At 39.2% G+C, this 21,887-nt stretch overlaps 1 protein-coding gene across 2 annotated transcripts; it reads right to left on the reverse strand.

The window, feature by feature from the left end:
• Window positions 1-347: 347 nt before the first annotated feature.
• On the reverse strand, window positions 348-21,052 carry lifra (LIF receptor subunit alpha a). Of its 2 annotated transcripts, none has more exons than XM_030417072.1 (18): window positions 20,905-21,052; window positions 12,234-12,431; window positions 11,927-12,063; window positions 11,290-11,443; window positions 10,611-10,889; window positions 10,310-10,436; window positions 8,935-9,053; window positions 8,665-8,807; window positions 8,245-8,398; window positions 6,749-6,813; window positions 6,306-6,534; window positions 5,967-6,152; window positions 5,683-5,784; window positions 5,403-5,549; window positions 5,053-5,190; window positions 4,629-4,719; window positions 4,442-4,508; window positions 348-4,294 (listed from the first exon to the last, which is right to left on the reverse strand). In XM_030417072.1, exons 2-18 carry the CDS (start codon window positions 12,319-12,321, stop codon window positions 3,599-3,601), a joined length of 2,922 nt encoding a protein of 973 aa, XP_030272932.1. In that variant the 5' UTR covers window positions 12,322-12,431; window positions 20,905-21,052; the 3' UTR covers window positions 348-3,598. The 2 variants fall into 2 exon arrangements, with proteins under 2 accessions (XP_030272932.1, XP_030272931.1); XM_030417071.1 differs by having other exon boundaries at window positions 4,629-4,722.
• Window positions 21,053-21,887: the final 835 nt, after the last annotated feature.

Below are 21,887 nucleotides of genomic sequence, written 5' to 3' on the forward strand. Positions count from 1 at the left end.
TGGGAGGGGCGGGGCCTGCTGACCCTGGCTCAGTTTTTTAATTTTGCACTGGCACTAACACACAGGGATGAAATGACAACACACTGATCCAGGACCTGTACAGTTTCACACTTTTCAAGGTCAGCAGGGACGGTAGTATTTTTAGCAACACTTAACTGCAGCAACCCCTCACCAATTATGAAAACCAACGAATAACATAAAATAATAACTTGTATTTATCGGCCTCAAAATGAACTCCTTAGTGATCCTAAACACATTTAATAAGGCGATAGTCAACAGACAGTTATTTAGATTTCTGTGGCGATGATACCTGACAAGTGGAAAAAACAACAACACTGACAACTGGACAAGTGGCCCGACAAATAATTTTATTGCCTTTAAACAAGTAGCATTTCAGTTTGTGTTATTAGTGTTTACATTTATTTTCTTCGCTCTGAAGCACTTCACTGTCTCTTTTCATTTAATCAATAGTAAAATATTCTGCAAAAGAATCATGAAATGTAAAGCATATTCAGAAATGAAAGCCTTTTTCCAGGTGCACAATACATCAGTCGAGTTGCCATGCACAACATTAGTCCGTGTTAGTGTTTTAAAGCCATAGCATAACATAAACATGGAGTTTCGGGAATTTCCAAGCCACTTTTTCTGTCGTGATAATTTATACAGCATGCAGGGCTAGAGATGACAACATGTATCTGTATTTTTACATGTAGTATTTGTAAAAATATTTTATACAGCAGTGTACATTTGCTGTATAAACCACAAAATCTTGGTGGTGTAAAGAGTACATTTAGACTCCAATTAAAAACACTGACGGACAAGGTCAAAAATTTGGCTTTAAATTTAAAATTGCAAGTCAGCAGTTGCCATGTGTAAGTCTGCATGGTGAGTACTCCGGCCCTATGCTTATGATGTTTGGCAAAGTGACAATGCTTTAATAACACAGGAATGCAAAGCAGGCTGAACTATCAAGACAGGATAACAATTCTTATTTAGTTTACAGGATTTTTCATACATATTTAAAAATGAATCCATTGTGTTTAAGCACACAACAAATATACAGTGTGATGCCTCTACATTTCATATAACTCTAGATATGGTGCCATCAACACAAACATATGCCTTTTTTCTCTCAAGAAAGCTGGTTAGTCAACATCTACCTTTTGTAGTATAGTTTATATTATTTCCAATGTTAAACAACATGTATTGTAAGGGGAAAAAATGTTTTAAAAACGTATTATGTACAGTTTGTCGTAAAAAAAACCCCCAAAGATTTCAAGGAAAAATTAAAATAAGGGTGCCATTTTGTTGATCCAAATCAACATAAATGCATGTAACACATAGCGTTCATAGGTTAGTCTCCAAAGCCCTGCTTGTTTGAGGAAGCAGGCTTCAAAGGAAAACAATCTGCAGCCATGTTTAAATACTCAAAACTATATCCACACCTAACCACTGTCTTGAAGTTATCACTGATAAAAAAAAAAAAAAAATGCAATTGCCTGGTTCACACATTACTCTGTTTTACTGGTCCAAACTGCAGCTTTCGACATATTCTTTAGACCAGTGTTTTTCTCCTGCTAATCAAGTTGAAATTCAGATCAGTGTTACAAGACAAAGAGAAAGAAGGGATACATTTTTCTCAGTAGTCAAAGAGGACTGCCTGTGTGTTATCAGTTCATCAGAGAAGCCATCGTTATAAGTTCATCTAAATCATTATTCATGTCACAGTAGTTTTACTTAAAGCTTGTTGGCTGGAGGCACTGAGAAACAATAGACCACAAACTGCCACACAGGCAAGCCAGGGCCTGCTGTATACAATAAAATAAACATCCTGAACAACATTTGCATAATGATACTTTTGGGAAGCCTAACCAACGGTGCGCCCACTCTGTACACAATAGAGAGGAGCAAATGTAGTCTGCGGACTGTACTTGGGCTATTAGTGTCCTGTGTTTGACACCATTATGGGGAAGCCAAAGGTCATTTCCTCACATTGTTGTAAACAAAAGCTACATAATAGCATTTTCTGGAAATTCTTTATGATTTCCGAATTCATGCTCTCCCCTTTTCAAATCATAACATTTACAAGGAGGCCTCAGTAAACATTTGCAATGAAAAGATAAGTAGTCGCATTTTTTTAAAAAAGGTTCTGTCTTTACTTTAGATCTCCCTAAAAATAAACAAGCTTCCAAACACAGCAAGTCAACATCAAATGCATTATCGGCAATCTCTCTTGGCTTGAAGATAAAGCAACAAAAGAAAAATAATTCTTCAGAATCACACAAATAAACTGAGGGCTGGCTGCGATACTGCCTCAATTATGTCACCGAAATGTAAAAATGTCTGCATATACTCAAACTGATTAAAAAGGACATTTTTGGGACATTATGCTCAGTGTTAGTGAAATCTGTATGTCCAATACATTTCTGATCAGTTCAACTGAATTATTGTAAGATATTCCTTTTCGTTTTAGATTTAGGAACAAGGCAGTATGTGAAATGTTATATCAATGAAAGCAGGCAATTGACTGTGTAATTACCCATCGAAGTTAATCATCATAATTTGCTCAATACCAATCATCCAGTTGAGCATGAGGCTCAACACATTACTTTCACATTACACTGGCCTAACTGTGAAATGTGTTTCATAACAAGAAAAAATGCAGATAAAACAACAATAAAAACACTCAAAAGTAACACAATAGTGTGTCCGTTCATTAATTACATCAGTTTGTGTTTATATTCTAGCTTATATCAGTGTATATCAACTGGGCTCATCACCCACACAATTCCAGACCATAATAGAAAGCACCACTCCTGTAACTGAAAGAAATTATGACCGTGCATCTGCAACATCTCATTGTTTAGACAGTAACATATGAAAAGGAGATTACATCTGCAAGGATAGGAGCTACCTTGGTATTGATTTACAGCCATTCTTCCATTCCCATTCAGTAGCTCATCAGCAGAAGACATGGATACTAATGACAGGGAGGTTTTCCCTCTACGTAGCTTTCTTCTGTATAAACTGTTCTTTTGTAGTGGTCTTCTAAAAATGTCCATTATTTTTTATGTGCAGTCATTTGGAACGAAACCTTCTTGGTTTCTGCTTTCTTCTGTAGTGTAGTAAAGTTCACACATCACAAAAAAATTAAGACATCTGAAATGCAAGCTAAAAACTCGATATACTCAGTTGAAACACAGGATATGCCATTGCTAAATGCCCATTGAAGGGAGTCAGAAAAGGCAGTGAGGGAATGCAACAGCCACCAGGTTGCCAGGGGGGCGCAGTTAAGGTGGTGGATATCAAGAAATGAAGAAATCTTGTTGTCAGAATAGAAATGTTTTCACATATAAATATACACATTTTGATATCTTTTTATATTTGCATGAAAGTGTAAATCAACTTTGACATGAAATAGCACAATTACCCCGCTGTCAAAGTGCAACTGTCAGGATGTAGTGCTACATCAGAAGGGATATTTACCTAAACCGTACAGGCAAGGCTTGTTTGACGCATGACACTGGTAACAGTAATGAATCTCAGCTTTAGTTTAGCCCCCCCTAGCCTGGCCGCTAGTAGTGTGAAAGAGATGATATCACGGTTTGGTAGATGACAGCAGGTTGGTGAACCAGGTTGCTGCCGATGAGGACAGCTGTCGTTTCTCCTCCACGTCTTCCTCTCCATCAGGGAGGAGGAACTGAGTGGAAGCAATAGAGGTGGGGGATCCAAGGGAGGGTGCCAAGCCGCTGTTTTCACCGGCCTCTACGGGGGAGTCAAAATGCCAGGAGCTCTGGGGTTTATAGCCCCCAGCACTGGCAGCCTGGGGCTCTAGAGAAGGCTCGGGTGATGCCAGGCCCGTGTCTAAACTTTGGGCTTGAGGTTGCATCTGGGGCCTGTAACCTCCACCTCCATTTCTGCAGCTGACAGACAGATCAGCCTGGGGTCGGAGGCCCTCAGAGGAGCCCTGTGGATCCATCGGCCAGACCAAAGAAGACCCCGAGGTCTGTATCCCTGTGTATGTCACATCAGTGCGTGCTGAATCCAAAGAAGATGCAGAAGAAGCAGAGGAGTCTGGGAAACGCGGTCTAATGGGCCGCTCATCGACCACCTGGTTGTAGTAGCGTAACGATGTTGGCTCATCTGTGTCAACCGGCTCATCTCCCATCCTCTGTTCCTCATCATCCTCATCTTCTTCAGGAATGACAACAAGCATTTCTTTACTAGAATCCCACTCAGGCTTTTCTACAATATGGACCATACTGTGGGGAGATGGCTTCATATCCAACGGCCCCTACAAGAAAAACAGAGTGATTCGATACCTTACGGAGTCTGTATGAACTTCTAATAAGGGATGATCAAAATATACGATTCATATATAGAATTAGCACACAATGAATTTTAGTTGCAAGGCTCAGACTGTATTAGGATGATACTGTACCTGTGACCTGGACCAATTACCAGCCAGCTTGGGCTCAGGTATGTCTGGATAGAACGCCTTTTTCACCCTGGTGACAAAGCAAATTGTCATTTATAACATAAATTATCATAAAGGCCTAAACAAATTCAAATAAAGGAGCACACAAACAGGAGAGAAGCACATGGCGGCAGGAGCATAAAAGACCCACCATTTTCTTTTCTTGTAGCAAATGAAGGTGACAATGACCAGGAATAAGGCTGTGATTCCCAGGGAAGCCAAGATTTCCAGGATCAGCCAGTCTGCTGTCAGGGTAAAACAGTAGAAACATTAGAAACATAAGACTCAAAACAAGATGATTAAAATTCCTAATTGAGTACTGTTTTTTCTAACAACTAATGTTTAAATTTGAAGTTTAAACTAAGACTAACCAACTAGACTAAAAGTGAGAAAATACTCACCTCACAGTCAATGTAATAAAGAATACGTTCCTGATTATAGCTGCGTTTAAAAGACTAGTGGACATCCCTTCTTTTTTTTAGTATAAATAACTGTGTAAACTGTTCAACATTAAGCACTTATTTATAAAAGAGCATCTTCAGCTTTAAATAGTATTATATAATACGTTCACATACCATATGGCTCCAGGCTCAGGGAGGCAGGGGCGCCTGTGCCCTCGCCTGCTGCTGTGTAGGCCTTGACAATGAATTTATACGAGCCCTCTGAGAAACCTTTTACTGTGTAGCTCCTGGTTTCTACCCCTGAAAGATTGGCTGCTCAGAGGACAGGGCAAAAAACAAAAAGGGCATAAGGCCCGGGAAGGGAATGAAAAGACAGAGAAAGAAAGAAAAGCAAAGGAGAGTGCAAAGAGAAGAAGTAAGTAAGTTAGTTAAACATTCTGCAACAGGCTGAAAGTTCTAATAGCATTGATTGTGTAGTTTTGTATACTGTCTGCAGAGGTGGCATTATACATGATGACATTTACCTAGAAGTGTGAGCTGGGGGCCGTTACTGACATAAATGTTGTAGCCCAAGATGAAGCCTCTTCTGTTGACCAGCGGGATGTCCCCCCAGGTGAGCAGAATTTCAGAGTCCTGCTGATGAGCTGACAGAGAGACAGGACTGGAGGGGACTGTGGAAGCAAGAGAGAGAGAAAATGAGAAGAAAGAGTCAGCAATTCTAATTCAGATGGTGATTTTTTTTTTTAGGCCATTTGGCTTCTTCTGAAAGGATAAGCTTTTCACATGCAGCAGTGCTGTCCTTACCCAGCTCCTGCATGTATCCTTGCCAGCGCTGCAGCAACTCTGGAGGCTCTGATGAGCAGCTGTACAGGGAAAAGTTGTACCTCACACCTGGCTGGAAGTTGGCTGATGGCAAAGAAAGACATTATTATTTATTATACAGAATAACTTCAAATTTGACGGCCTTTTATTGGTGAATACTAGTGATTAATAATATGTTTGAGAATGTGGAAAGTTGAAAATTCCTTTCAATTTACTAAACACTTTGCTTTGCCAAGCTTTTAATGAAGGCAGTAAGGCTGTCGTACCTGACTCCAGGGAGACATTAGTGTTTCCAGCGGCCACCTTGATCCACTCCACTGGACAGTCCCGCTTGCAGGAGGCTTCATACCATTCCACCACATAACCACAGGTGGCATTGGCAATGCTCGGCCAATACAAAGAGAAACCTTTGTCTGAATAAACTGCCCTGGACACAGCAAGGGCCTCCTCATCTGGAATGGTGAAAAAAAAACATGTGCAGCAATCTAGAAACCATATCTTTATATTCTCCTTTTAAAACTAACTGATTGCAGCATTAGTCTTTTCACTAGCATTTTGTGACTTTGGAAACAAGCAGTGAGTGAAAAAGACACACACACACATACCTGTCAAATGCAGGGGTATAAGCACACCCACAGGTTGAGACACACCGTCACTGTTCTTTGCAATGACAGTTGCTGTAACCTTGTTACTGCTGAAGGCATCGATCTGTGTGACGTTGAAGGGAGCGGCAAAAGTATCTGATGAAAAGATTTCTGTGCGATTTTCTTCAGGGCTCCAGAAAGTAACTTCATAACCCGTGAGCTGTCTGTGGCTCTGTCGTCGAGTCAGTGGCTAGAAGAAATCAAGGGTAAGGGAATATAATCAGGTCATATATAACAGGTCAAAGCTTTTTATGTCAAAATGGAGAAAGACAGTAAAATGAAGAAGAAAGCAAGAGAGACAGGATAAGGCGTAAAACAGAAGAATCCTGGCAGACAATTCACTTAAGTGAACATGCTGTAAATCTACAATCTAAAATAATTCAATTCCAAAGAAAGAAAAATACCTTCCAAACGACCTGCCCAGTGTTGTCGCTGTTCATCCAAACCCACGCATCAGGAGTCTCTGGAACTGAGAGAAGACACAGAAATATAAATTAAAAATAAAACTGGTTCTCTTCACAGGTGCACATGAAAATTCAAGTCAATTGACAACTGACCCATCTCCCTGAGGAGAACTGAGGAAGATCACATGTGTGGCTGAAAGCTATGGACAAAATATTTTGTCAAGGGAACTTTTCTTTTTTTTTTTAGAGTATACCTCTAATTTATACAGTTGAAAAAACTGTTGATGAAGGTTCTCAGCTGAAACAACTGTGATCTGGTCTTTAACAAACACACTAGCTCTTTTGTAACTAACAAGCTTTTAGAAGTAGGGTTGCCAGCGGTCCCTAAGAGCAGGATATCCTGGATACTGAGCTAAATCGGTTCATTACAGGATCTCCCTTGTCCTTTATTCTGATCTGATACAATAGCAGTAGCAGATGCCAATTTCACCACCGGTGAGATAACGTATCATCCAATCACCACGCCCTCATGTGCATCAGTCAAATGAAATGTGCCTGCAAAAACAAAAGTTTCCCTCATTTCTGGTGATACTCGTTGGTTAGGCATATGCAAATAAAAACCTTTAAAAAAGTGTGGGTGCAACAAACAATGAGGAGCAAAAAAAGATGTAGGGTTAATCGGTCAGTAATGGCAAAATCCTTATATATTTTATACTGTTAGGAATTCTTAATTGGCCATGAAGAAAAGAATGACCTAACTCAGCATGTTTCCTCAGAAACGCACAAAATCAAAACAATGAACTTCAAATGTCTTTGAACCATTACTTGTCTTGTCAGGACTTCTCTCTGGTTGTGCAAAAAGACAAAGGTGATTGAATCAATAAAGGAAAAGTAGACTATGTAGGCATGTCACGTTTACCTTTCCTCTTTAGCATGTGGAATTTTTTCTTTGTTTTTGCTGTAAAGGTCCAAATTTTGATTTCACTGATCAAATATTTTGATGTTAAGTCACATAAGCTTAAAATGACAGTTTTAGTACAGCAATAGAGTAAATGGAATATATCCTTTCCAATTAAATAAGGATATGAATACACACTGTATATTTATAAAACACCAGACAACAGGTGGCATGCCACAGACATTTCTGTGTTTTATTTATACTTCAGAACAATTACTATTATTAGTATGAAATTAAGTAAGTATGTTGAAACATTAAAAGTTATTATCAACTGATACAGGCATCCTTGTAGTGCAACTGACTGATCCCCATTCATGGTAGAGCTAAAATATTTAGTGGATGTTAAGATTAATCAGCACCAATTGTCAACTTTGGGACAAATGATAAGACAACAAAACAGACGTACAGATTTTATAAACTAAAGCATTATCGATACATTAGTTAGGAATGAAAATTGTAATCAGTTGCAGCCCTTGTACGCTGAAATCTCTGCTAAAAAAAAAGTGAAAGTGAAAGACACAACAAAAAAATCTCTTACCAGTAGTTTTGGTTTTAAAGGAAAGTGGTGCACTCCAGTCTCCCCACTTCCAGAAATTCTGCTGGGCACCACAGCGGACTTGAACACTGTAATCCTTTTCAGGATACAAGTCCGACAGAACCACTGACTGCAGACCCACACCAGAGAAGGTACGCTGGACACATATATTAGACTTTATTAACTTTTGGTATATAGATGGTGACACAAACAGACAGCGCAGGCTGAAACAAGCTTACATTTGATGAAAGATATGTAGTAGCTCATAGATACATTGCAATAAAAGTGTGGTATAGGAATAAGTGATATTGTCAGACTGACACACTGTATATTAAACAGAAATCATTAAGGACTGACCAAAAAACAAAGAGGACATTCTGTATGGACTAATAAACACAGACAAAGGCAACACACCCAACTCACCATTGTTTTGTATCCATGGGAGTTAAGCTCTACCTGGCAGACAAGAGCCAGTGAGGAATAGCTGTTGTACTCCCACTGCCACAGCACAGTGGCATTCCAGGCACTGACAGGCACGAACAGGTTAGTTGGTGCTACTGGACGCACTGAGGAGAAAGAGTGACGCAACATCAGATGGCTGTATTTCATGCCTGTGTTTATCTCCAACTTGAAAAATTGCGTGAAAACATGAATAAATGTGTATCCATCCATCAATAAGGGTGGTATACCTACCTCTGTGACTAAGTTCAGCGGAGTCAGTGAGGCTGTACTGGCCAAGAGGATTCACTGCCACCAGTGTCCAGTTACCCTCCCATTGGTTCGCAGTATACCTTTTCTGCTTCTGTTCCGGACTGCCCCAACAAAACAACAACAGAAGAAAAAAGATTTAACTAACAGATTTGTTAACAGTGTAAAAATTGAAACAACACAATATAATAAAATAAAATAACAACACATCAGTAACTAAACTATAGATGCAGACAAACACATTTGTAATGTAACTTCTCTTTTGGCCCGCCTTCAGACAATTCCTGTAAAAGATCTGGCACACAGCCAATCCTCTATCAATGATAAACGGACACGCAGAAGCAGCAAGTGGTTACTCAGACTGAGTGCTTTATATTTCTTGTCATCCTCTCTTTCTTGGTGGATTTGTTTCTGGGCAGAAAACACTTTTTCGAGAAAGGCAGGGCAAACTATCATAAATTATGCAGGGATTTTATGGCAGAAACAAAGTGAAACTGTACCACATCCCGGCAGAACTATGAATCTGTCCAGAAAAAATAAAAAAAAATAAATCCATCATTGTAACCTCTGTCCCCCACCATTATGACTTTTTGCTGAGAGTGAAATATGTGTGTCTGGGCTTTTTCCTGTTTTTTTTTGCCATTCTAGATCCACAGATATGGAAAGCATTGTATGATTAATGTAACTAAGGATAAAGAAAGTGATTAGGTAATCATATCTCAAGAGTGCAAAAGTCTAACTGGTAAGTGTTTTGTTTTATCACTGACAATGGCCACTTGCGAGACACAGTGCAACCAGCGTCTTCTTGTCACCTGCGCTCTGATGTAGGATTTCTGACAGTCTCTTGTTTTTTCCAGCGGTTTTTTGTCTAGCTGGTTTCAGCCTTTTCCAATACAAAGTCTGTTTTTCTTGCTGTGATAAATAGCCACCCCTTTAACATCCTTCTTTGTTACTGTGTTTGTGCTGCATTGATAATGTCACAGCTGTTTCACATGCCGTCGCTCATTTATGAATCCCGCCCAAGTAGAAGGGGTACTATCTGCAGTGGGGAAACAAAATCGAGGAAAGTAACTGGTACTAAAAGTGAGTCGAATTGAGTCGTGTCATGTCGGCTAGCACACCTAACACCATGTTATTTGGTGTGGTCTGCTTTTGCCTTTCTGTTTGTTCCTTTAGGCTTAGTTGCTTGTGTCCCACTAACATATTTGACAAACTGTAGCCTGCTTTTTGTGAATGTGTGAGTTTTTACAGCTCTGTGCCTTTCGACAAAGTGTCGGGTTTCAGGTCATGTTACAGCTCAGGTGAGGTTTTGCTATATTCAAAAAGTAATTTATTGTGCGTGTGACTCTGAATGTGGTACCTCTTGTTCACAGAGTAGGACGTTCCTCGTCTGCCATACAAGTGTGTGTCTCGTCCTTCATTCCACTGGCAAACAGTTGATGTTAAGTCACGAGTCTCGCACACGAAGTCAGTCGGCAGCGGTGGATCTGAGGAGGGGGACAACAAGAAGAAACTAACTTACTTGTTTACTCATATGCATAAATATATAAATATTACATAGGTATACATAATGGGATAATCTGCAGACTCTGCCATTCAACCAATTTAGATATGACACATGTTCACACTTCACTTCTTGTCCATCCAGTTAATTGTCTTACATCCAACAAACACCACTGCTCCAGTTAGTTTTGTCTTCAGGTTGTCATAACAAAGGATGTTGGTTCCTGTACGGCCGGATGGTCGCTGATTAACCAATGTTGCAGCATAGCTCCGCCTACTCAGTCGCGTCGTGTTCATGATTCCCATCTTGCCAGTGTACATTGTGCCAAAGAACTTCCCCTCTTCTACAATGCAACAGAAGGTGGTGTTGGCCCCAACAGGCATAACTCTGTCCTGGGGGTACATCTGGAATTTCTCATTGCTGGGGAGATCGCTTCCTGAAAAGAACGTGTGAGGAAGAATAAGAAAAAAAACATCCTGAATTTGTTACTAAAAGAGTTAGTAACCCGCCCACACCTCCTTGGCAAACAGTTACAAAGCATTATTTCCATATTGTTGCTGATATCTATCACTTTGTTGTGCAGGTTCCTGTTTTTGTCATTTGCATTACAAAACAGTCTTGACATGTTTTTTTTCACTATGATGTTATCATGATGTTTCTATATTTTGTCATTTTCATAATACCTGTACAATGTGCTTTGTAGTAGCAACAGCAATTCTGTGCTTCAGTATTCTGAACTGAATTTGAATTAGAAACAGCATACTCTTACTCTTTCTTTATGCTTCTCTCTAATACTATAATTCATAGCACATGGATATAATTATTGTGCCTCTAACCTTGAAGTATCTGAGTTTGGCTCCAATCACTTGTCATCTGTCCATCTCTGGAGCGGATTTGGACCGACAGCGAGGTACATTCCAGAGGTTCCACTGAGGTCCAGTTCCACTGATGGTGACCGTTCATCGGATTCACCGGCACAGGCACAGTCTCCTACATCAGACACACAGAAAACACAGTGAGGGAGTGAACAAGAACATCATGAAGCTTGTAGCTGGTCGTCGGTGATGACAGTCGTAGCTCAAGAAAGAAAGTTAAGTAAGTAAAGTAAAAGAAAGAAAGTTGTCTAAATGATTAAATCATCTGCGTAACCTCTGACAATCAAATAAACTACTACAGCAGAAAGTGCTGCAACATATCGGCTAATTGTATCTCATTACAGATATATCTGTATCGACATAACATGACACACACAAGTGTCAACCTTTTGATAGCTTGTCCACCACAGAGTTTACCCAGTGCATTTCCGTGGCACTATTGTTTAAAATAATTCATCAAAGGGTACTTGTTAGGAAAAAAATCTGATAGGCTATAGCGCCCATCACATCAGAACGTAACCAACTTATAAAACCATGCAATAAGAAAGGCATGAGAACAAATGAACAAATAGAATAAAGACTTATAATAAAGACTTACATAGAAAACAGTTTCATTGAGTTCAGTTCTTAGAATCATGAGGTCAAAGGTTGTGGCTGCTCCTCCCAGCCAGGATATGGATAGTTGCTGTGTAGACATGTCGGGTGACAGACTCACCTGCTGGGGTACAGTAAGTTCTGGAGAAAAAAATAATCAGGACAAGATTAAGTGATTTAAAAGTATACAGAACTAAAGGGGGAACATTTAGAGACAGAACTGCATCAACATTCGGCATTATGTCCACTAAACATTGGATATCTGAATGTCTAGGGAGGAATCATTCCTTTACTTTCACTTTGGTTCTTACCATTTTTGGCATGAGTGTGCATAGCCAAGAGGCCCAGAGGAAGACAGAGGAGCCAGAATGAGCTACAGTTAGGCCTTGATCGAGGCATGATGATTAACTGGCTGAGTCCCTGTCTGCAGATATTAAGGTGGCTTTCCTCTCCACTACAGCAACACCATACTGGACATCCTGAGAGCCAAGAGTCAGACAGAGGTTGGCCTGTGAGAAAGACAGCAGAACAGAGAAAATTATGATTGTGCAATGAGTTCAACAGATCTGCTTAAACAAACATCATGAAAAAGAGTGTAACACCAGAACTGCGAGGAAATTCAACAAAATTAATGCTGACGAAGTAAGGATTAGTCAGTTTACCTGGAAACATATCTCGCTGAATCAAAAATCCCTCACTGTCAACACACAGATCTGGTTTATATCATTAAGATGGTGTTGTGCTGAAGGCAGCTGTTGCGAAAACTGTGAAGCTGGACCAATGCCGACATAAATACCATATAATGTCTCTTGAGATTTAGCTGGTTTGATCTCTTTCCTTTTAGTTTCTCCAAAGGAGCCGCAATCTGTTGCACTGTTTTCAATATTTGAAATAACTCCTTGCCAGCTATGCTTGTTTCATGAATGCATGCCAAAGCCAGATATACCACTGCCAGGAAAAGCCAACTTTGACATCAATACCAGAAAAGACATCTCTCAGGCAGCTGCTTTCAGACTACATGTGGAAACACTGAAATCAGGCAATGCAGTTTCAATAAAGCCCCAGCTCACCTGCCCTCTTCTCAACTTATCTAGTTTGTGAATATTTAAGTCTTTGAGTTTTTCTACCGATGAATCTCATATTGCTAGTAAAACAGTACAGTCAGATGGCAGTCAGGCGAACAGAGACAGTAAAATTGGTGACAAAGACGGCTGACAGCTGTTGCCCTGCAAGATGAACTCAACACACTTGGAATTACCTCTGTGTATATCAGGCACTATGCCTTGCCTTGCCTTTACTGGCTTAACAAGTTTCAGCTCATTTAACAACCACTTACGCCTTCATTTCAGTTTCAGTATTATGTCAAACAGACATACACAGCCATACTTGTGTGAAGCACACAGAAAATGTTCCAGGGAGTACTATCACCAGCTTCAATCTATTTGCACTACATGCATGACAGACCATCACACACCATCACACACAAACTGTTTTTCCAAAACCTGTTTTATACTGACTGGAAGGTCACTGTGTATTCATTTCTACTGTCAACATACTCTTAGCCAGAAAGTTGCACTGCTACAGCTTGCTCACTGGCTGTCCTCTGCAACCACAATCTTATATTTTTAGATTTTGTGCTCCTACCAAGTTTACTCGACCAAAGTTATGGACTGAACAAGTGACGGGCCAATTTACTGTTTGCTAATGCTTTTACAGCTTATAGAGCAAAGAGGTAAAGATGAAATACAAATGAACAAAAGTAAGAATGGAGCAGAAACAATTAACAATTCATCATCAACTATTTTAATAGAAGCCTAAACTTGATTCTCTATAAAATGCAGAACAATTATTTGTTGGCATTTCAATTGAGAGGACTTGCCGCGTTTTTTTTTTTTTTTCAAAAATTATGTGATAATACATTGATAATCTTTAAGGGTCCCGACTGTTGTTCTGATAAAATAAGCAATTTAAAGACTTAAAGACACTATTTTCTGCCATTAAAACTAACAGATTAATCAAGTTATTAATAATCAGTAGCAGCCCTAATAAGGAATATGGTCAAGTACTTGCAATGACATGATTGTGCAAGAATTCATTCAACTAAACAGCAGTAGTATTAAGAATCCAGGGTGGAGGCTCCTTACGTTACACTGTGTGTTGTTCTTTCGACAACCACAAAGGCAAAATCGACAGCCCTGATTAAAGCACAAAAGGAGGTGTTGCAATAATATTGTTATGAGTACATTTGTACATGCAATCCATCTTAGCGAAACGCTGCTGTGCAGTTCATCTGGTTTCCCTTGAGAGAGGTTAGGACAGGACCTCAAACAAGAAATGTTATTCATAATTCAACCAGTGTAGGGCTGTACCTAATATCATTTTCGTTTTTTTAAATTTGAAGCTTTAACTGAGGTTTTCGAACTAGGCTTGCAATGTCTTTTGGCATATTTTATGATTTCAAAAGCTATGCAGCATTTGAATGTGTACAACGCCAGACCGCAGCAAACCTTAGGAAACAAATTAAAACATTTTCTGCGTAATTTATCAGTTGTTGCTTATAGATTAATTCAAAAAAACAGATAAGAGATGGATTGAAAAAATAAATAAATCCCAACCCTAATCTCTAATCCAGGCAGTTTTCCAATCTTTATTTCGACAGCATGGTGGATTGATGATATATAGTTGTTTTACTTTCACAATGCTGGGAGAAAAATAACAAGCTGCTACAGGTGCCAGAGACGCGCAGGGCATAATAGCAGTGCACATCAGGCTTCACAAACAAATAGGCACTGGCACACTGATTCCAAGGAAGAGAAAGCCTCTATTATACGAAAGAAAGACGTTGAGAGCTTGTTGATTGCTTATCTAACTGCCTTCTCAACATTTCCAAATCACCCCTTTGGTTTGATTTTTATCCAAACTCTGGTGAAATACAAAATGTAAATACAGAAATAAATGCAATGATAAAACCAAGAGGATACTGGAAACAATAAAAATCTGTATGGGTTCGATAGAAAAGTACTCCAAGGGGCTTTCAAAAAACTTTAGTGCATAATGATAAGTATTAGAAACAAGAAAAGAAGAACAGATTTTGCTGCAGCAGGAGGGAGCCGAATCTCAAATCTCTGAGGTGCTATTACCACTGGCTCCTAAAGTGGTTTCACATCTGGTTTTGAAAGAGCTCCAATTCAAACATAAAGGCTACATGGATGAACCTCAAGGTCACATCCAGTTGTTTGTTTTGCATGTGCAATAATTGATTTTCCAGTGAATTTACATGGTACTGGAGCCTGCTGCTGCCAAGTAAATAATGCAGGGCTCCAACTCATCAAAAAAAACCCAGTAAACAATAACTACTTTTACTATGACTTCTTTAGGTCATCTTGGTTGAATGGATAGGAATACGTTTGCTTTTATTCACCAAAATGTGTGCTGGGATGTTGGTCTGGATTTTTTTTTAAAAAAGCTTCTAGTGTGTTCCTGGCTTAAAAAAAAACATCACCTCCAGACGAAATTCTGAGGCATTGCTCAACATAAATACAGCTGTGTGGGGTCAAGGTTTTAAACACTTATGTGCCTGCACCAAAAAGTTTTCCGAGCCTGTTGCAAGCCAGCAGGTCCCCACGTGAAGAGAGCAGTTATATGTTTTAGTGGCCCCTGAGCCTAAAGAAGATTATTTTTCCAACTTCAGCACCAGGCTGAAACATTCAACAACCTTCAATATATCCTCTGACTATCTGAGCTCTGGGGGGGAAAAAAAGTGCACTGATGGGAAGCAAGAAAAAAGCAGCCATAGTTTCTGGGAAATCTACCCGAGAAACTGATAGCCACAAATGCACACCAACACACGAATCAATACTTCTCTGCTGCGCTCTGGTCCTTGTCCTCGCGCAGCAGTAATACATATGACCATAAAATACAAAAACCACAAGCATATTGTTGTTACTTAATTACCAGGCCTAAACCTCATCTGTATGTCTGCAGTAGTCCTGTTTTAGGAAAGAACAGACTCACCTAAAAAACAATTTTGGGATTTGGAACAGGCCTCCTCTCTCCACACTGGACTTTGCCACTGTTCTGTTTGACTAATCATCTGTGAAAGGCAGCCTTTTAGAGTCAGCCATGGAAAATGTCCAGGTATAATCTCTCACACAAAATATACGTGCAGGACTGACTGTCATGTGATGCAATCATTTCTCAGAACGTTCACTCAAAAGGCCTAGTTTGTCCCGAGTATTGACATAGTTTTGGTGCAAGTCAGAAAATATATACTGGTAGTTACTGGAATATGCAAAACTGTGTGTTTGCTTAGAGTCGTGTTGGCCGGAGCACTTTACTTTGCAATATAACTATTTTGAGATGAATCTATTAACTATCTAAACACAGGCTTCAGTCTTGAAGACATCTCAAAGTAGGGTTGGGCAATATATCAATATTATACTGATATCGTGACATATATGGTCTTAGACTTTGGATATTGTTATATCATCATGCGGCATACCTGTTTGTCTTTCCTGGCTTTACAGGCTGAATTACAGTAAAATTATGTAATTTTCTCAATTTATGAGACCGTTCTAGCTGTTCTAATATTCATCTTGACCCTCTTAGTCATTGTACCCACATTACTGATGATTATTTATTCAAAATCTACTTATGCTAATATTTTGTGAAAGCAACAATATGTATCAAAACAATATCGATATAGAGGTGCTGTTTCATGCATTTAAAAACTGTGTGTGTGTGTGTGTGTGTGTATGCGCATCCGCAATTGCATGTTTCTTAAGTATTCATCACAAATATATAAAGCATATATTGCCAGAAAATCATTTGGTTAAGGTGGATTTAGTAAGTGAGATCTGTAGAAAATATTTTTGAATTGTGTCAGTTAAATAAAAAAAATCTATTAAGACACACATCATGTATTGTGATATATCCTAAAACAAATGACCATATCATTTATAGGTCATATTGCCCATCCCTATCCTAAAGTATGAAGTGGAATGTTATCTCCTCTAGAACCAAAACCTGTACAAAACCCAAAATTACTCCAAACTACAACTGCTTGCAAGGAAAAACAACAAGCTGAGAAAAGTTTCATGACTATCTGAGCAGACTTCAAATCTTGATGACACCTTACATATCCGAGCTGTACTGTTTTCCACAAAATAAATAACCATTTTAGATCTTTAACCTTTTCTAGTCTGCACAGCCACCAACCTCAAGGCACCTTACAATCACAACCACATAAAAACAATGAACAGAACTCTGACAATATTTTCTGAACTAAAAGTGTGTGGGAAGGCAGCTGAAGCCAAACCCTGACAAAACTTGTGTGTCTTTTCTGGGCCTACACTCGGCAACGCTGTCATTACGCTGTCATACGATGACCGCCACGACCAAAGAAGTAAGCACACAGTCCCTCTAGTATACTTTATAAGTGCAGAGACTTTTTTGAAACATGAGCTAAAGTTGCCTCTAATTATGTGTGACCTTTAAATGGGACAAGAGGAGGACCGGATGCTTCTGAGAGAGAGAGTGGAAAAAAAAACAGGGAGTTAACAGATGAGTGTGCCTGTGTGAAATGTCGGAACGATGACCTCAGTGGAGAGGGGACATTCAGTTCTGTGCGTGTAGCTTTTGGACTTCAACCAAACAACATTTCCTTCCTTCCGTTTCCCTATAATCCTTCATGAATTTAAATCTTGGAAGGAACAGGATGAGAGTAAAAAAAAAAAAGAAAACACTTTAAAAATACACAATTTGCTGTTAGATGTTGCTTCTAAATTACTGGCTAAAGACAATTAAACACACTGAGAATCAAAGGCATGTGAGTCCAAAAAAACACAGCCAAGGGACTGCTATTAAAACACAAACAGCAAAGCTATTGTCCTGCCAGGTACAAGTAGGCGCCTACTAATCATCCAGTTTGTTATGGTGACTAACGCTCACTGTTTCTCATATTGAGTCATACTAGGATGACCGAGTTTGGCATTAAAATTATCCACCTGCTTTTTACAGTTCACCCTCACATGGGACTACAGTAGATGCATTCCTGAGAAAATTGGTACAGGATACAGCACAAACAACTTGTGTTCTCTACTCCTGAAAATAAGTCCTAAAAGGACCAAGGCTAATACTGAACTGTTACACATCTATGCAAATGCATGCAGCCATTATTCTTCTCTCTCATTCAGGTGCAGACAATATGACAACTAGGGGTGGTGAAAAAAATCGATTATTGATTAATTGCGATTATAATATTGACGATTATGATTCGATTATTAAATTTCCAAAAATCGATTAAAATCTTTTTTTTTTTTAATTAAATTTTTTTTTTTTTTTTTTTTTTTTGAAATAGTAATACAAACTGGAGTCCTCCTCTTACTGGCTTCCGCTACATGGTCCACAGTCTGGAGCCAAGATATGTTATTCCATCCCGGAGCTTTTTCACACTTAAATTGATTCCAAATCTTTACAAGGACACAAAGCTTTCCATGCAAGTGTCCCTCAACTCTGCTCACAGGGTAGCAATAACCTGCGATGCCTGGACATCCAAAACTACAGTCTCAAAAGTGACCATTACACAGGGGCGGTTCTAGGGGGGGGGGGGGGGGGGGCAACAGGGGCCAGTGCCCCCGTAACTCTGAGTCTGGACCCCCCTGTGGCCCCCCCGACAGGGAGTCTGCATCAATAATACAATGACAGATTTCTTGTAAAGATTTTGTTTTGAAGGGAAAGGCAGAAATAAAGTGTCTCAGCAGTTTACTACCCAATCAAAATTGCTGAAATTGTAAACACTGTTTTGTCTGAATGAGGGATTTATCTTTTTTTCCAGGTTGTATGTGCCCCCTAACAAAAAAGGCGGCCCCAACCTGGCTCCCCTATTAAAACTGGTCTAGAACCGCCACTGCCATTACAGCTCATTATGTCAGCAGTTAATGGAAGCTAATGTCCTATGTACTTCAGGCGAAAGCTATGGATGATAGCCACACGAGCGCAAATATGTGTGAGTTTCTCAAAGGAATGGCAGACGAGTGGGGAATAGAGAAACACGCCCTGGTTCTCGTCACCAACAATGCTTCTAACATGAGTCCGGCTGCTGAGCTTGGCAGCTTTCTTTTAACAGTGAAACACTACATTTGAAACAAATTAAAAAATAATAATTTTGATATTACAGTTATACAATACAATATTGAAGGTGCTGTGAGGTGTTACTCAAAAGATAAGTAAAATAATTCAGCAGCTGACTGATGTTAAATGGAAGATCAATAATCGTTAATAATTGAAAATCAAATCGATAATCGTTAATAATCGAAAATCGATTTGTAATCGAATCGAGACTTCAATAATCGGAATCGAATCGAAATCGGGAAATTGGGCCAATTAACCACCCCTAATGACAACCACCGCACACATGATGATGTGACATTTGTTGGGGTTTGTACAAAACAGGTTAGGGCATCTCTACTACATCAATACACTACTTCATTATAATAATGTTTAGTTGCCATACATGAAACTTTTATCAGGCCACATTGCAGATTTGATAATAATTAAATGAATTGTGCAGCCCTACTGTGCAGGAATGATTGCTGATTAGAGCTAGAGTGATAGATCCGTGGCATTTCAAAGGTGTATTGGCATCAGCGTAAACATCTGATATGGCTGACATGAAAACCTTTTTTAAGAGACAGAAGCAAAAAAAGATGCTTGGGGTGATTGATAGTGTTAAATTTCCCAATGAGTTTCCTGATTCAGTGCACTGACTCTTATTTATCTTTGTCACAAGTGTTTGATAACCACAGTTGAAAGATCATTGCAAATAACATGTGCATTTTGACCAATATACACTATCTATATCAGAATTTTTTACTCCCCATTATCGGCACCATCAAATCAAGTGTCAGTTGAATCCACCTTAACTCTTTTTGATTCAAGTTGTATATTTCCTTTTTTTTTTTTTAATTATAGTTCTGAAATGATCTCATGAAAAGCATTATAATAATCATAATAAACTAACTACTGATTTAACTACCAACTACTGATTAGGGTGCATTATTGCTAATCCGAGGTTTCTGTGAGAACATACTGTATCATTGCAGAGACGAAAACACTTATTTTATGTGCAGGTGTTTAGAATATAGTGTCAAACTGAGGGTGGCCCCTTTTGAGATCAAAAGAGAACATAGAGCCTTTTTGTGGGATCGACAGTGTATTCAAAACAAAAAAAGCCGAATAGTTGATTTAATTCACTTCAATCTACACTGGACTAAATTAGTTAGGTATATGGGTACATAAATGCATGTGTCGCATTGTTTTTGGTGACCAAAAATATTTCACAAACCACGAATTAGAAATTCAGATAAGTAACCGAACAAACAAGTGTAACATTATAATATCCATAACTCTTTTTGAGTGGTGTAGAAGCAAAATAAGCACGATGACGAAATACACTATTCTTGTTTGTCATAATGTACACTTTGGGGTCCCAACTACACAGAAATAAGAATAACATAATGTATCTGCTCACTCAACACCTAGTAAATGTTCATAGGTAAAGACAATTTTTGTTTCCAAATCTGCCCCTCTAGTTAAAGAGGCTAATACAGCAGATTTTCCAAACTGCATCATCCCAGGACGGTCTGCATCTTTAGCATTAGCAACTGAGGAGCATGATGGGTACACCACCACAAGTCTAATAATAAACGACAGGCAGACGGTGATTACACTTTATAATTATAAATATGATTTTTAACAACAACAATTTGTCGAGTTAGGCAATGTGACGTTACTTAAATTGGACCGGCAGACGTAAATGTCATTTCCAAATGTACTGAGCAGGCAGCACCCCACTACACACACGCAGACAGGCCACCGATGTTTCGAAAAACACTACTAGCTTACATTCGCTAACGTTAACATAACCTTCAACGAACTAGCGTTAAACGTCAATATAAGTTCACAAATCAAAATAAAACGTACCTCTGGTGTAGAAAGACGTCCTTATCACTGTTGTTTAGGTTATATATCCACTAATCCAGTTTCTTTAAAATCCTGTGCCCGTGCTTGGTAGTTAAACCATTCCCACTGAATCCAGACGGACTGGGCTGGGATTACTGGAACACAGCGAACCAGGCGTTTGATTGACAGTCGCGCTGACCAATGAGCGCCGACTAAAATGTTTGGCACGGGAGAGAGGGCGTCGTCGTGCTGCGTTGAAGTCACACGGGAAAAATTATCGACAAATTAGGGTCACGACCATGTTTACGACACCCCTACAAACCACGGTCACGAGTGTGATGGAGCCGATTTTACCGAGTATCTGCACTCACATACCTGAGTGATAGGAAAATAAGTTAAGTGATGTTCATTTTCAAAGAGAACAGACTCCTGTAATGTTTTTTATTAACATGTGATGTGCACTTCTTTTCCAAAAACTTGTTACACCCTCAGAATGTAGAGAGAATTATTGTCTTTATTAGACTTAAATGCCTCTCTGAAAGGATAAAGTCACTCAAAAATGAACATGTAGTCATTATCTACTCAGCCTCATGCTGATGGAAAGTCGGTCAAAGTTTCATTTTCCACAAAACACTTTCTCGAGCTTCGCACCAAAACGATGTTGCAGCATTTTCAAAAACAGCAGAGGTAGATGGAGACTTGTTTCAAAACAAACAAAATCAGCACATTTGTCAAGCGTAATCCAAGTCTCTGAAAGCCCCGACATCCCAAATTGATCATAAAAGCTTTGCACACATTGTCGAGGTTGTTCACCCACTTCAGATGGGGTGTGTACTAACGTTTTTAGCTCCGCAGCTACAGTGAGGATTTCAGCTTAAAAAGGTCTAAATAATGTATTTTCAAACCAATTTGGGATCTCAGTGCCTCCTCAGTCTTGTATTACACCACACACTTTACTGACACATTTTATGTTCTCTTTCCCATCTACTTCAATTGTTTAGAAA

The sequence above is a fragment of the Sparus aurata genome, chromosome 5 (genome assembly GCF_900880675.1).
Source record: "Sparus aurata chromosome 5, fSpaAur1.1, whole genome shotgun sequence".
Lineage (NCBI taxonomy): Eukaryota > Metazoa > Chordata > Actinopteri > Spariformes > Sparidae > Sparus > Sparus aurata.